The sequence below is a fragment of the Lepus europaeus genome, chromosome 9 (genome assembly GCF_033115175.1).
Source record: "Lepus europaeus isolate LE1 chromosome 9, mLepTim1.pri, whole genome shotgun sequence".
NCBI lineage: Eukaryota > Metazoa > Chordata > Mammalia > Lagomorpha > Leporidae > Lepus > Lepus europaeus.
Window position 1 is genome coordinate 68,978,794 of NC_084835.1, and position 12,123 is coordinate 68,990,916.

Sequence of the window (12,123 nt, forward strand, 5' to 3'; positions counted from 1 at the left end):
TAAATAAATCTTAAAAAATTTTTTTCCAATGTAAATTGCAATACTATCTGCCCATCATCTTGTACATGTATGTGTGCAGAATCCAGCAGCTTTGCTTTGGACTTAAACTAAATGTATGCACCCCCCTTTTTTTTTAGTGGGGATTGGAATGGAAAAATGCAGCTTTAGAATCACCTTCAAACACAGTACTCTATATGTAATATTTCCTGATATGTGGGCTTTTCTGTCACTTATCATTACTGATCCAAAACTTATAATCATGAAATAAAGTTAAATTATAAAGTTAGACAAAGTCTAATCTAAAACTGAGAATTTACTCTTTGTCCATTATAAAACTTTATATGTGGTTTCTTCTGGATTAAAAGCATTTCTGACTCAAGAGATTAATGAATGACCCAATTCATTTCTCAGCTGTTACTCCGAGCCACTTCTCTATACACCCACAGGGTGCTTGTAGTGTAAGGCTTATTTACAGAACACATACTAAAAATATAAAAGATACATACAGAAAGAGAACAAGATAACAACTAACCCTCCATAAATTAGCTCCTAATTACCTTTCATATCAATCTAAACACTTAGCACAAAGTAGGTGTGTTATAAATCATGATGGTATGAATAAACAGCCTCCACAGGCTGCTCCCCATTCTATTAAATCCATCTAACTATCTCCATTTTCAGTTACAATCAATTGGCCTTGATGTTTCAATAAAACACAGCTGGATTATGAATTTATGCGCATAGACTGAGGTACCAGTTAGATTACTCTGCACTTAAAGAAGGCAATAAATATCAACTTCCAGTCTATGCACAGTGACTAGTATATAAGAAGAACACTATAAATATAATAACAATTACCAATTATCAAATGCTTACTAAATGCCGTATACTGTGATAATGCTTTGCTTATATTATTTAATCCTTGCAACAATCTATTACTATTATTCCCACACTTTTTCCTAAAGATGAAATAGGCTTTGAGAGGTTAAAATAACTCACTTAAAATTCTCTAGCAAGTACATGGCATGGCCTAACTTGAATCCAAGTTTAGACCATATACAAACATTTGCTGAATGAATAAATGAGTTAAAAGGGTAATTTGTTTTTTAAAAACATTCTTGCATTAGGGACCGTGTAGTGGCCCAGCAGGTTAAAAAGCTGCTTGTGATGCTGGCATCCCATAAAAAAGTGGTTCAAGTCTTGACTGCTACACTTCCGATCCAGCTCCCTGCTGATATGTCTGGGAAGGCAACAGTGATGGCCCAAGTACCTGGGTCCCTGCCACCAATGTGGGAAACCTAGAGGGAGTTCCAGACTTTTGGCTTCCACTGGGCCCACCCCTGGCCACTGCAGCTTATTGGGGGAGAGAACAAGCAATGGAAGAGCTCTTTTTCTGTTTATCTCCTTCTGTGTCACTCTGCCTTTCAAAAAAATACATTTTTTTTTTTTTAATTTGACAGGTAGAGTTATAGACAGAGAGAGAGACAGAGAGAAAGGTCTTCCTTCCATTGGTTCGCTCCCCAAATGCCTGTTACAGCTGGTGCTGAGCCGATCCGAAGCCAGGAGCTAGGTGCTTCTTCCTGGTCTCCCACACCAGTGCAGGGGCCCAAGCACTTGGGCCATCCTCCACTGCCTTCCCAGGCCACAGCAGAGAGCTGGACTGGAAGAGGAGCAACCAGGACTAGAACTTGGCGCCCATATGAGATGCCGGCGCCACAGGTGGAGGGTTAACCAAGTAAGCCATGGCACCAGACCCCAAAAAATAAATCTTTAAAAAAAAAAAATTATTGCAACATGTTAAACATCAAGTCTGCTCCAAACTAATCAGATATATCCAAATGATATTGGTAACATTCATTAATTCACAAATTATGAATACCGGCAGACCATTAGTTTAAGGTTCAAAGATGTAATGATCTTGGGCCTTTTCATTCCAACAGCAGTACCATAACACTAAACATGATCAATTTCAACCAGCATACATATGTGGCAATAATCTAGATTATGAAATGCTATCCAAAATCTGCTATAATAACCCAATGTGTGGACTAGCACTTTCAAAAATGTTCACAACAAAAGTTCCAGTTTAGTGAAAAGGATAGTAGTGCTGCTAATGACAAACAGGTAAGTTTATGGGAGAACGCATATTTTGGAATATGAGGAATTTCAGTTATAACATGACAACCAAGGAGTGATTCCCAGAAAGCAGTTAAATGTTTAAGATCTGAAACAAGTTAAAATTCTAAAACTAGAGATCTGGGTATTATGGGCACAAAGATGACAGTTGAAACCATAAGAATGGACAAACTGGGGCCAGTGTTGTGGCACAGCATGATAAGCCACTGCCTGTGATACCAACATCCCATATGGATGCTGGTTAGAGTCCCAGATGTTCCACTTCCCATCCAACTCCCTGCTAATTGCACCTTAAAAAAAAAAAGAAAAAAAAGACTTACCTATTTCAAAGGAGTTACATAAAGGCAGAGGCAGAGAGAGAGAGAGAGATCTTCCATCCACTAGTTCATTCCCCAAATGGCCGCAGTGGCCGGAGGTGGGCCAATTCGAAGCCAGGATCCAGGAGCTTCTCCTGGTCTCCCACCTGGGTGTAGGGGCCCAAGCACTTGGACAATCATCTGCTGCTTTCCAAGGCACATTAGCAAAGAGCTAATTCAAAAGTGGAGCAGCTAGGACTCAAACCAGCACCCATATAGGATGCCACCACTGCAGGCAGTGGCTCTACCCGCTAGGCCATAGCACCGGTCGCTATAAATAAAATCTTAAAAAAAATAGCATGTGCATACTATTTTACCATTTATAATATGAAAAATACTTATTTAGTTCTTGAATTAAATAATAGGTGTTCAAGAAAAGGTTGGACAGGGGCTGGCATGGTGACACAGTAGGTTAATCCTCCACCTGCGGTGCTAGCATCCCATATGGGCATCAGTTCTAGTCCCACTGCTCCTCTTCCAATCCAGCTCTCTGCTATGGACTGGGAAAGCAGTAGAAGATGGATCAAGTCCTTGGGCCCTTGCACCCCTGTGGGAGACCAGAAGAAACTCCTGGCTCCTGGCTTCAAACTCCTGGCACAGCTCTGGCCGTTGCGGCCATTTGGGGAGTGAACCAACAGAAGGAAGACCTTTCTCTCTGTCTCTCCCTCTCAGTGTAAATAACTCTACCTTTCAAATAAATAAAAAAAAAAAAAAAAAAAAAAAAAGTTGGACAGCCACTTATCAGGTTCTTCTAGCTATGTTATTTTTTATAATTACTAATATAATATAATCATGGGGCAGGTATTGTGGTGTAATTGGTTAAGCTGCCACCTGCAATGCTGGCATCCTATATGGGTGCCGGTTCGAGTTCTGGCTGCTCCATGTATGTTCCAACTCCTTGCTAATGCAACTGCAGCCCAAGTTCTTGGGCCCCTGTACCCATGCAGGAGACCTGGAAGAAGCTCCTAGCTCCAAGCTTCAGTATGGCACAGCCATGGCTATTGCAGCCATTTGGAGAATGAACCAGCCGTTGGAAAATATGTTTCTTTAGCCCTCCTTCCTCTCTAACTCTGCCTTTCAAATAAATAAATCTTAAAACAAAACAAAAAAAACAGATCATAGTATCTCAACAAAAAAAGCTGTTCTGTGGGTAAGGAAGTGTTTATTTTTAAAGATTTATTTAGGGGGTACAGTGCTGTGGCGGAGCAGGTAAAGCTGCTGCCTGCAGTGCCAGCATTCCATATGGGTGCCGGTTCAAGTCCGGCTGCTCCACTTCCGATCCAGCTCTCTGCTATGGCCTGGGAAAGCAGTAGAAGATGGCCCAAGTCCTTGGGCCCCTGCACCCGCATGGGAAACCAGGAAGAAGCGCTCCGGCCATGGCGACCAACTGGGGAGTCAACCAGCAGAAGGAAGACCTCTCTCTCTCTCTGCCTCTCCTCTCTCTGTGTAACTTTCTCTCTTTCAAGTAAATAAATAAATCTTAAAAAAAAAAAAAAAAAAAAAAAAGATTTATTTAGGGGAGAGTACTGTGGCACAGTAGGCTAAGCTTCTGCCTGTGGTGCCAGTATCCCACACAGGCGCCGGTTTGTGTCCTGGCTGATCCACTTCCTATCCAGCTCTCTGCTTATGGCCTGGGAAAGCAGTAGAAGCCCCTGGCTCCTGGCTTCGATTCAGCTCAGCTCTGGCGGTTGCAGGCATTTGGGGATTAAATTGGCAGATGGAAGACTTTTCTCTGTCTCTCGCTCTCTCTGTAACTCTGCCTCTCATATAAATAATAAAATCTTTTAAAAAATTTTATTCATTCATTCGAAAGGCAGAGATTCAGAGAAGGGGGAAGGAAGGAGAGAGGAAAGAGACAGAAAGAGGAAGGGAGGGAGAGGAAGAGAAAAAGGGGGAGGGAGAGAGAGAGAGATCAATCTTCCATCCGCTGGTTCACTCCCAAAATGGCCACAAGGGCCTGGCCAAAGACAGGAGCTTCTTCTGGGTCTCCCACATGGGTGCAGGGGCCCAAACACTTGGGCCATCTTCCGCTGCTTTCCCAGGCACATTAGTAGCGAGCTAGACTTGAAGTAGAGAAGCTGGGACTTGAGGTGGAGGTTTAATCTATGCCACAGCGGCAGCCCCAAGGACAAGGGCCCCAAGGACAAGGACCCCAAAGACGAGGACAAGGACCCCAAAGACGAGGACAAGGTAGTTTAAAAAGACCTGTCAGCAAATTTCTGAAACCAAAAGGTGTGGAAGGTTTCACTTCTGAAGAGTGAATCTACTAAAAGAAGTAAAGAATATGATAACCTAGTTTAAATTACAAAAAAATCTAGAGCTATAGTGTTGTACATGCTACCTAATATATACTTAAAATATCAGTTACATAAATCAACAAAGGTCAAAATAATAGAGACAGATAAGAAACCAATGAAAAAGGGCAACTGTCCTCATAATACATGAGAGGCTCAAAGTTCAGACAGGGAAGAAGAAAAGATTCACTAGAAAAAAGTGAAGTGACCTGACAAGTTATTCTGAATGGTAGAATAAACAAATGAACGACTGCTCAGTGATAAACATTAAATAGCATGCAAAGAAAATTCACGCTGTACTCTACGAGATTAGAAAATTAATTTTTGTCTCCAAAGAGAAATCAATCTTTTCCAAGTTCAAATTGATATGGTAATAAAATTTCAATAATAGTTATCAATAAACAGTTGTGGAACTGAACTCAAAAAGAGCAGAGGCCAAGATTGTAAGATTACTAGGGGGAAAAATAAATCTGCCTGTTGACTGATCCAGCAAAATGTACAAATCTTGGTCTCCGTGGTATCTGGCTGTCTATATCCTGAAGGCCTTGACTGCTTACTTCCTTGATTCTTCCTCTTTGTTCAACCTTTTATCTTCACTTTCTATGCATCTCCGCATATCATTATATTAATTTCAACTTACACCTCTGTGCAGGATTTCCAAAACATTATTTGTAATTAGGAGTTCAGTTTCCTATCTCTATTAGTCTACAGGTCACTTCTTCATAGTTGTCTCACTACCCCCCTCACATACAAAACTAAAATTGAATTTATCTGTAGGCCTATTCTTCCCAAGGGCTTTCCAAACCTGACTTTGCTATTTTCACCATTCTTCCATAATCCAGGCTCAACATTTTTAGAGTCATCTGACCAATGTCCTCTCTTTGGTTCCCCTTCTCCTTCCCAACTCTGACAATCAAGTTCTATCAATTCTATCTTCCTCATTCTCATGTCCCAATTTTGGACTATTACTCTATAAAGGAAAAAAAAAAAAATCTCAAACTATCGCCAATCTTTTTCCATGCTAACCTATTCTGCCATATTATCATCTGATACAATCTTTAGCATGCTGTGACCATTAAATATTTATAAAGACAATCTACATTCTTTAGCCTAATAGAATCAAATCCTTCAAAATGCAACCCTAATCAATACTTCTAATTTCATCTTCTTCCATCTTCCTAAACATGTGATAGTTGGTCATGTCACCATCCTCTATGTTACTCTCCACTATCTGCCCCTCTCCACCCTAGCACCCTACCTAAATCCTATACATCCTTTATATAGCATATTGTGACTTTCTGAACCCACAGGGATTTCCTTTCATTTTATAAAACCATATGTAACCTACATAATTATTGGGAATTTACCACAGAGTCTCAATCTGTGATGTGTTTTGCTTTGTTTCTATATATCTATGTGAGATTACACCTTGTCTTCTTAAACAGGTTATACTCTCAAGAAAAGAGTCCATGACTTATATCTCCTCCTATTATACACACCTCAATAAATATCTGTTGAAGGAGCAGCCATTTAGCCTATCAGTTAAGATGCCAGCCTCCCATACAGGAGTACCTGGGTTTGATTTCCAGCTCTGGCTCCAGATTCCAGTTTCCTGCTAATGTAGACCCAGGGGAGGCAGCAATGGAGGCAACAGTGATGGTTCAAGTAGTTGGGCTCCTGCCACCCACCGTGGGGCACCTGGATAGCACTGCGGGGGAGGGGGTTTCTTAGCTGCCCAGCCCCAACCACTGTGGGCATTTAGGGAGTGAATCAGAGGTTCTTTCTCCTAATAAAAAACAAATATCTGTTGAGGTTTCCACCAAATGAGGCTATAAGGAGACTGGAAGACAACTAAAGAAAAAAACATAAAGGTACTAAACTCTTCGTGTAAACAATTCATGGAACAAGGAGAACAAAAAGCAAAATAAAAGATACATGGAAACTGGATAAATATTAAAAGACATCTTAGATTTCTTGGAAGTTATAAAATTCTTACTAGAAAGATGTATTCTAATTCCCCCCACTTCTCTCATTCAATAAAATGTTTTAAATTGTAGTAAGCATCAACCTTCTTTACTGTTTCTCAAAGGGAAGAGCATCCATAATGTGGATGAGATTTTTCAAATCTACAGTCCACAACTGCCTTATTTCACAGTCAAGGATGCTTAGAGTAATTTTGAAAGGTTTGGGGAGAAACCTCCTCATGAAGCCATACATACTGAAAAAGTATACACAGGGATTCAAAGTAACTGAAATGTATGTTGATTTTCAGCAATCTAAGTAATTTTCCACTAGTTCAACATGTAATTTTTAAACGTTATTTTATCTGACCAGCACTTTGCTCCCTAATTTTAATCCCCTAAATTGTGCACATCTAACATTAATTATCTTTAGAGAGTGTAAAATCTTACACATATACACACATTCCTTGAAACTTTATTTTAGAAAGTATGTACTTTTGTTCAGACAAAAATCACTAATTTTTAGTTGTTCAATAAAGTAAAAGGAGAAACACAAAATGTGCAACTATTGATATTAGAAGAAACTGACCAGGCTTAATCCCAATTAGTTATAGATAACTGCATATGCCTTCAACCACTGAATGATTTTCACAAAACGATTTTGGTGATTTTTCATAGCATAAAAACCTCCTCGAAATGCTTTTCAAATGACAAGTTCAAGTACAACACTACCAAAAAAGGCAGTTGTAATATCTGTGTGGTAATTTTGTAACACTGTAAAAGAAGTTAACATGATGATGACCTATGATCAGTTATCTTGACTTTTTACACTTAAAAGTTCGGCAGAGTTCCTTCTGACTCGTCACCTATGACATTTTAGCTCAAAAATCACTTCTTCAATATCGATTCTCTAGTCACTTCCAAGTCTAAAAAGTAAACCCCTTAGGAGCTAAGTCTCTGTAAATGCAAAGTAATCTTGCCGAGGTTACTGTCAAACCGATCAGGACGATTAATCCCACTAAAATCGCCATTCAACAAACTATAGAGGTAGCAGCTCTGACGCGTGATAACTTTTTGTATGATGCCTGCAACAGCAGTATCTTTTGTGCACGGATGAGCTGAGTCAGAACTAAACGTTCGGAGAGTCGTTAGCACCGAGCCGGTCAAATGGTAAACAGGGCCACGCCAGATTTCTGTGGTACTCCCAACATTTCTAGGGAGACAGAAATCTGGCGTTTTCCATACAGATTCTGCACACCTGAGGCCGCCTTGGGCGGCTAACTCGACTGAAAGCGAGAGGGAGGCAATCCACGCAGAACCCCGGGGTAGCAGAAGAGACCAGCACTCACTACTCACCAGCAAACAATCCGAGTTCACTTCCGATTTAGGATCCCGCAGCAGGTTGTCGATTTTTTCAAACCGAGTCTCAAAACTGTCCCCAGTCGACATGTTGCTGCTGCTGCTGTGACAATACCCTCGTACCAGCACCAGCAGCGGAAAGCGATTTCAACCAACTTCCTCCGCGGTGGGTTCGCAGCCGCCGGGCGGAGGAGCCGGAACCTCAGGGTCACCAGGTGCGCCCGGTTCCCCCTCCTCCCCCTCACTGAGGGGACCTCGGCTCTCCAGACCCCGGGCCGGGGGCAACGGCGACCCACAGCCGCTCGGACGCCCAAAGTCGCATCCCACCCGGCAGCCCCTCACGACAGCCGACAGCGCCGTCGCCACCAGCCCCGTCGCTCCCGCGAGGTGCTTCAGCCTAGCGGGCCTCGGCCACCTTCGCCACGGAGGGGCTCCCGTCCCGGGATGGGCAGGAGAAGGGAGAGAAAGAGAAGCAGGGTGGAGACTCCCTCGGGGCGGCCGGGGAGGGAGAAGAGGAAAGGCGAAAGCGAAGGGCGGGTGAGGAGCTGTGCCAGCTGCAGCCGCCGCTTGGGCCACGGCACGGGCCCGCTCTGCTCCGAGGCGCTGTAGGCGGTCTAGAGCCGCATCCCCAGCTCTACTCGGCCCGGCCCGACGCACCGATCGGTCTCGGCCAAGAGGTGGTCCTCGCGGGACAGCTTCACTCTCCCATTTTGTCCCGTCGCTTGCTGGGGTGGCTGCCGCGGTGTCCGGCGGGGCAGGGCGAGGTCGGTGCCCGATGGAGACTAGGAAAGGCTGGAAGAGCCGGCGGTGAAACAGCAGATAGTCGGGTCCCGGCGGCTGCTGGTGGGGGAGCTTCTGGGAGGGGCTGCAGTCCCGGCCGGGAAAAGGGCGAGTCGCGACGGCGAATGCCTGGGGGAGGTGGGGCGAGGGGGGCTGAGAGGGACTAATATGTCCGCCTTCCTGTTCAAACAAACGGAGACCGCCGGCGCCGACTGCGCATGCGGGGCGCGGACGTTCGGAAGGGGAACCAGCCGGGGCCCCGCGCGCGCGCACTCGGGCGCCTCGGCAGGGCAGGGCGGGGCGGGGCGCGGGGCGCGGGGCGCGGCCGAGGCCTCGCGGGCGCGCGGAGAAGGCAGGCGGCGGGGAGGAGCACATGGCTCGGCGGGCCAAACGTCCTCGCCCCGGCCGGCTCTGGGGCGTCCCTCAGGGTTCTGGAGCGGTCCTGGAGGTCAGAGCGGGGGCGAGGCTCTCGCTGTGTCTGGTCGCTGCCCTGGCAGCTGCCCCCGCTCGGCTTCCTCTGGGCTGCAGCGCGTCCAGAGAACTCTGACAAGAAGGAAAAGGTGCTCGCTTTTCTTGTTTATTGTGGAGCTAGCTTCTGTTGGAGGCAAGATGTGTTTTCTCCGGCAGGTCCCAGCACTTTAGCACCGGTGGTACTCATCTTCGGCCCCACGTGAGCCCCAAGCATTCAGTCGGTCCAAGCCGGGCGTGCCGGTCAAGGGAGAGTTAAAATATTGACTCCGGAAGATAAAGTTGACAGAAGTCAAGCGTCATTTAATCTTAGAAAATCGCAGAGGGAAAAAATCAATATTAAGTCGTTCATGTGCTCTCACGTCAGGAAAGCCCTCTCCCCAAGTTCTCCTGGATGGGGAACGAGCGAAATTTACGATTGTGATTTTACCAGAACTAATGTAAGACATGAAAATCACGGGCATTTCCCTGCTAGTTCAGTTGTTTCATCGACTGTGGTGTGAGGGGGTGAAAGACGTATTACTCAACCTGGGGATAATTGTTCTCCACGGCTTTCTGCGGGAAATCTACGGTAACTTAATCAGTCTTTATTTTTGCTCATAGGTCAAATTAAAGATCGCCAGGAATAGAAAACATAGATCTTTTACCCCATCCTGGAAAAATGCTACAAATGAACCAGTTGTCTTTCTGCATAAAAACGATTGTACTGCATCTGACCACTCAACCAACCTTATAATGTGAGTCAGAGGTTAGGATAACATAGTGTTTGAAAAATGTCTATTTCTATTTTTATTTTATTAGATGCAAGAAATATTTACATATGAAATCCTCTGTATAAATCAAGATGGGAAGTAAGTCCACAAAAATCATAGCAAAGATGACAACTAAATTTCAGGTATTTCATTAAATGCTTTTGCAGTGACTTTTCTTGGCTGCAGTATTTTAAGTCAGTCATGTGAATTAGATTTATTTTTAAGCATAGAGCTTAAAATAAACCTGGCAGTTGCCCTAAAATAAATTTCCTAAACTCTGCTTGTCCTTTATTTTATTACCATTTTTAGGTAGTCTTAGGAATTTTGTTGTTTTTCAGAGAACTGAATCTTATGTTGCTTTCCACTTAGACACAAATGAAAAAGGCCACAAATGGGTGGCTAAGACAACATGTGACTGGTGTTGATAAATATAAGTGGGAATGATAAGCAAACCAGCAAAGCTACCAGAAACATACATACAGCCTATATATTTTACTTATCTACAAAGTATTTGATGATTGTAACACATTACTACTTGTCTTTTACCATGACAGATGAATTCTATATCAATATTTTGAATTTGAAAAATTGCTACCTGTAATAGGACAAAATCATACGGTATTTAGATTCCCTTCCAAATTTAAAATTCTATTTTCTCATTGTGAATAATCTCTTCCAAAGCATTGTGGATATTTGAGATTACCCTTAAAGTATGTGAAGATCCTAAGTATAACTGCAAAATACTAATGACATGTATAAGTAAAAATATAATATTATATTGCATACTGATTATTTACCATGTGCTGGGCCCGACTCCATATGCTTTACACTTTACACCTAGTATTTCTTCCTAGTATTTTTTTTTTCAAGATTTATTTATTTATTTATTTGAAAGAGTTACACAGAGAGGAGAGGCAAAAAGAGAGAGAGAGAGAGGTCTTCTATCCACTGGTTCACTCCTCAGTTGGCCACAATGGCCAGAGTTGCGCTGATCCGAAGCCAGGAGCCAGGAGCTTCCTCTGGGTCTCCCATGTGCGTGCAGGGGCCCAAGGACTTGGGCCATCTTCTACTGCTTTCCCAGGCCATAGCAGAGGTCTTAATTAGAAGTGGAGCAGCTAGGACCAGAACCAGCACCCATATAGGATGCTGGCACTGCAGGTGGCTTTACCCTTTACACTGGCTCCAACACCTAGTATTTCTTCACTTGATCTTAGCCAAAAGGCCAAGAAGCAATTCTGCTATGATTATGCATCCATCACAGATGGGAATCTGAGGTACAAAAAGGCTATGTTAACTTGCCCTAAGTCATGACAGATGCAGATTGGAACAGAGACAGACTGTGGAACTCAAACTCCCTAACTACTAACTGTGCTAGCACTATCCAATTCTAATACAGGAACAAGCATTAACAGTTGTATTATTTGCATTGGCGCAGATTTAAATGATTTCATGTAATGTAAAAGAAAAGAAAGAATATAGAATTTGCAATATGATTATAATCCCTAGGGAAAGATGTAAAATGATGTTAGGAAGTTCAGAGTAAAAAGGGCATTAACAATGTTCAGTTAACACTGTCTTGACTAGAGGTTCCTAAACACTGGGTCCAAGAAGCAATGGCATAGTAGGCTAAGCCTCTTGCCTGTGGCACTGGCATCCCATAGGGGTGCTGGCTGTTCCTCTTCTGATCTAGCTCTCTCCTATGGCCTGGGGAAGCAGTAGAAGATGGCCCAAGTGCTTGGGCCCCTGCACCCATGTGGGAGACTGGAAAGAAGCTCCTGGCTCCTGGCTTCAGATCAGCCCAGCTCCAGCTATTGTGGCTATTTGGGGAGTGAACCAGAAAATAGAATATCTTTCTTTCTGTCTCTCCCTCTCTCTTTAACTCTAGCTGGCAAATAAATAAATAAAATCTTTAAAAACAAAAAAGTAGCAGTGGCAGCCATTGGTGGAATTTTTATAACTTGCAGCAAAATTAGAATAAAGAATTAGAATTAGAATATAGTGCTCACTTGAACAGCAC

At 43.4% G+C, this 12,123-nt stretch overlaps 1 protein-coding gene and 1 long non-coding RNA gene across 4 annotated transcripts in view; one reads left to right on the forward strand and one right to left on the reverse strand.

Moving 5' to 3' along the window:
• Positions 1–8,366, reverse strand: part of ROCK1 (Rho associated coiled-coil containing protein kinase 1) — a 157,511-nt gene extending 149,145 nt beyond the window's left edge. Inside the window, exon 1 of one of the 3 annotated variants that reach the window (XM_062201441.1) lies at positions 8,104–8,366. In XM_062201441.1, coding sequence (XP_062057425.1) covers positions 8,104–8,196 — 93 coding nt within the window. In that variant the 5' untranslated portion in view covers positions 8,197–8,366. The remainder of the gene's footprint in view (positions 1–8,103) is intronic. The other 2 variants (XM_062201440.1, XM_062201442.1) reach the window with 2 other exon arrangements.
• Positions 8,367–9,919: 1,553 nt separating this feature from the next.
• Positions 9,920–12,123, forward strand: part of LOC133766567 (uncharacterized) — a 31,879-nt gene continuing 29,675 nt past the window's right edge. Inside the window, exon 1 of the long non-coding RNA XR_009866724.1 lies at positions 9,920–10,091. This is a non-coding gene — a long non-coding RNA (uncharacterized LOC133766567). The remainder of the gene's footprint in view (positions 10,092–12,123) is intronic.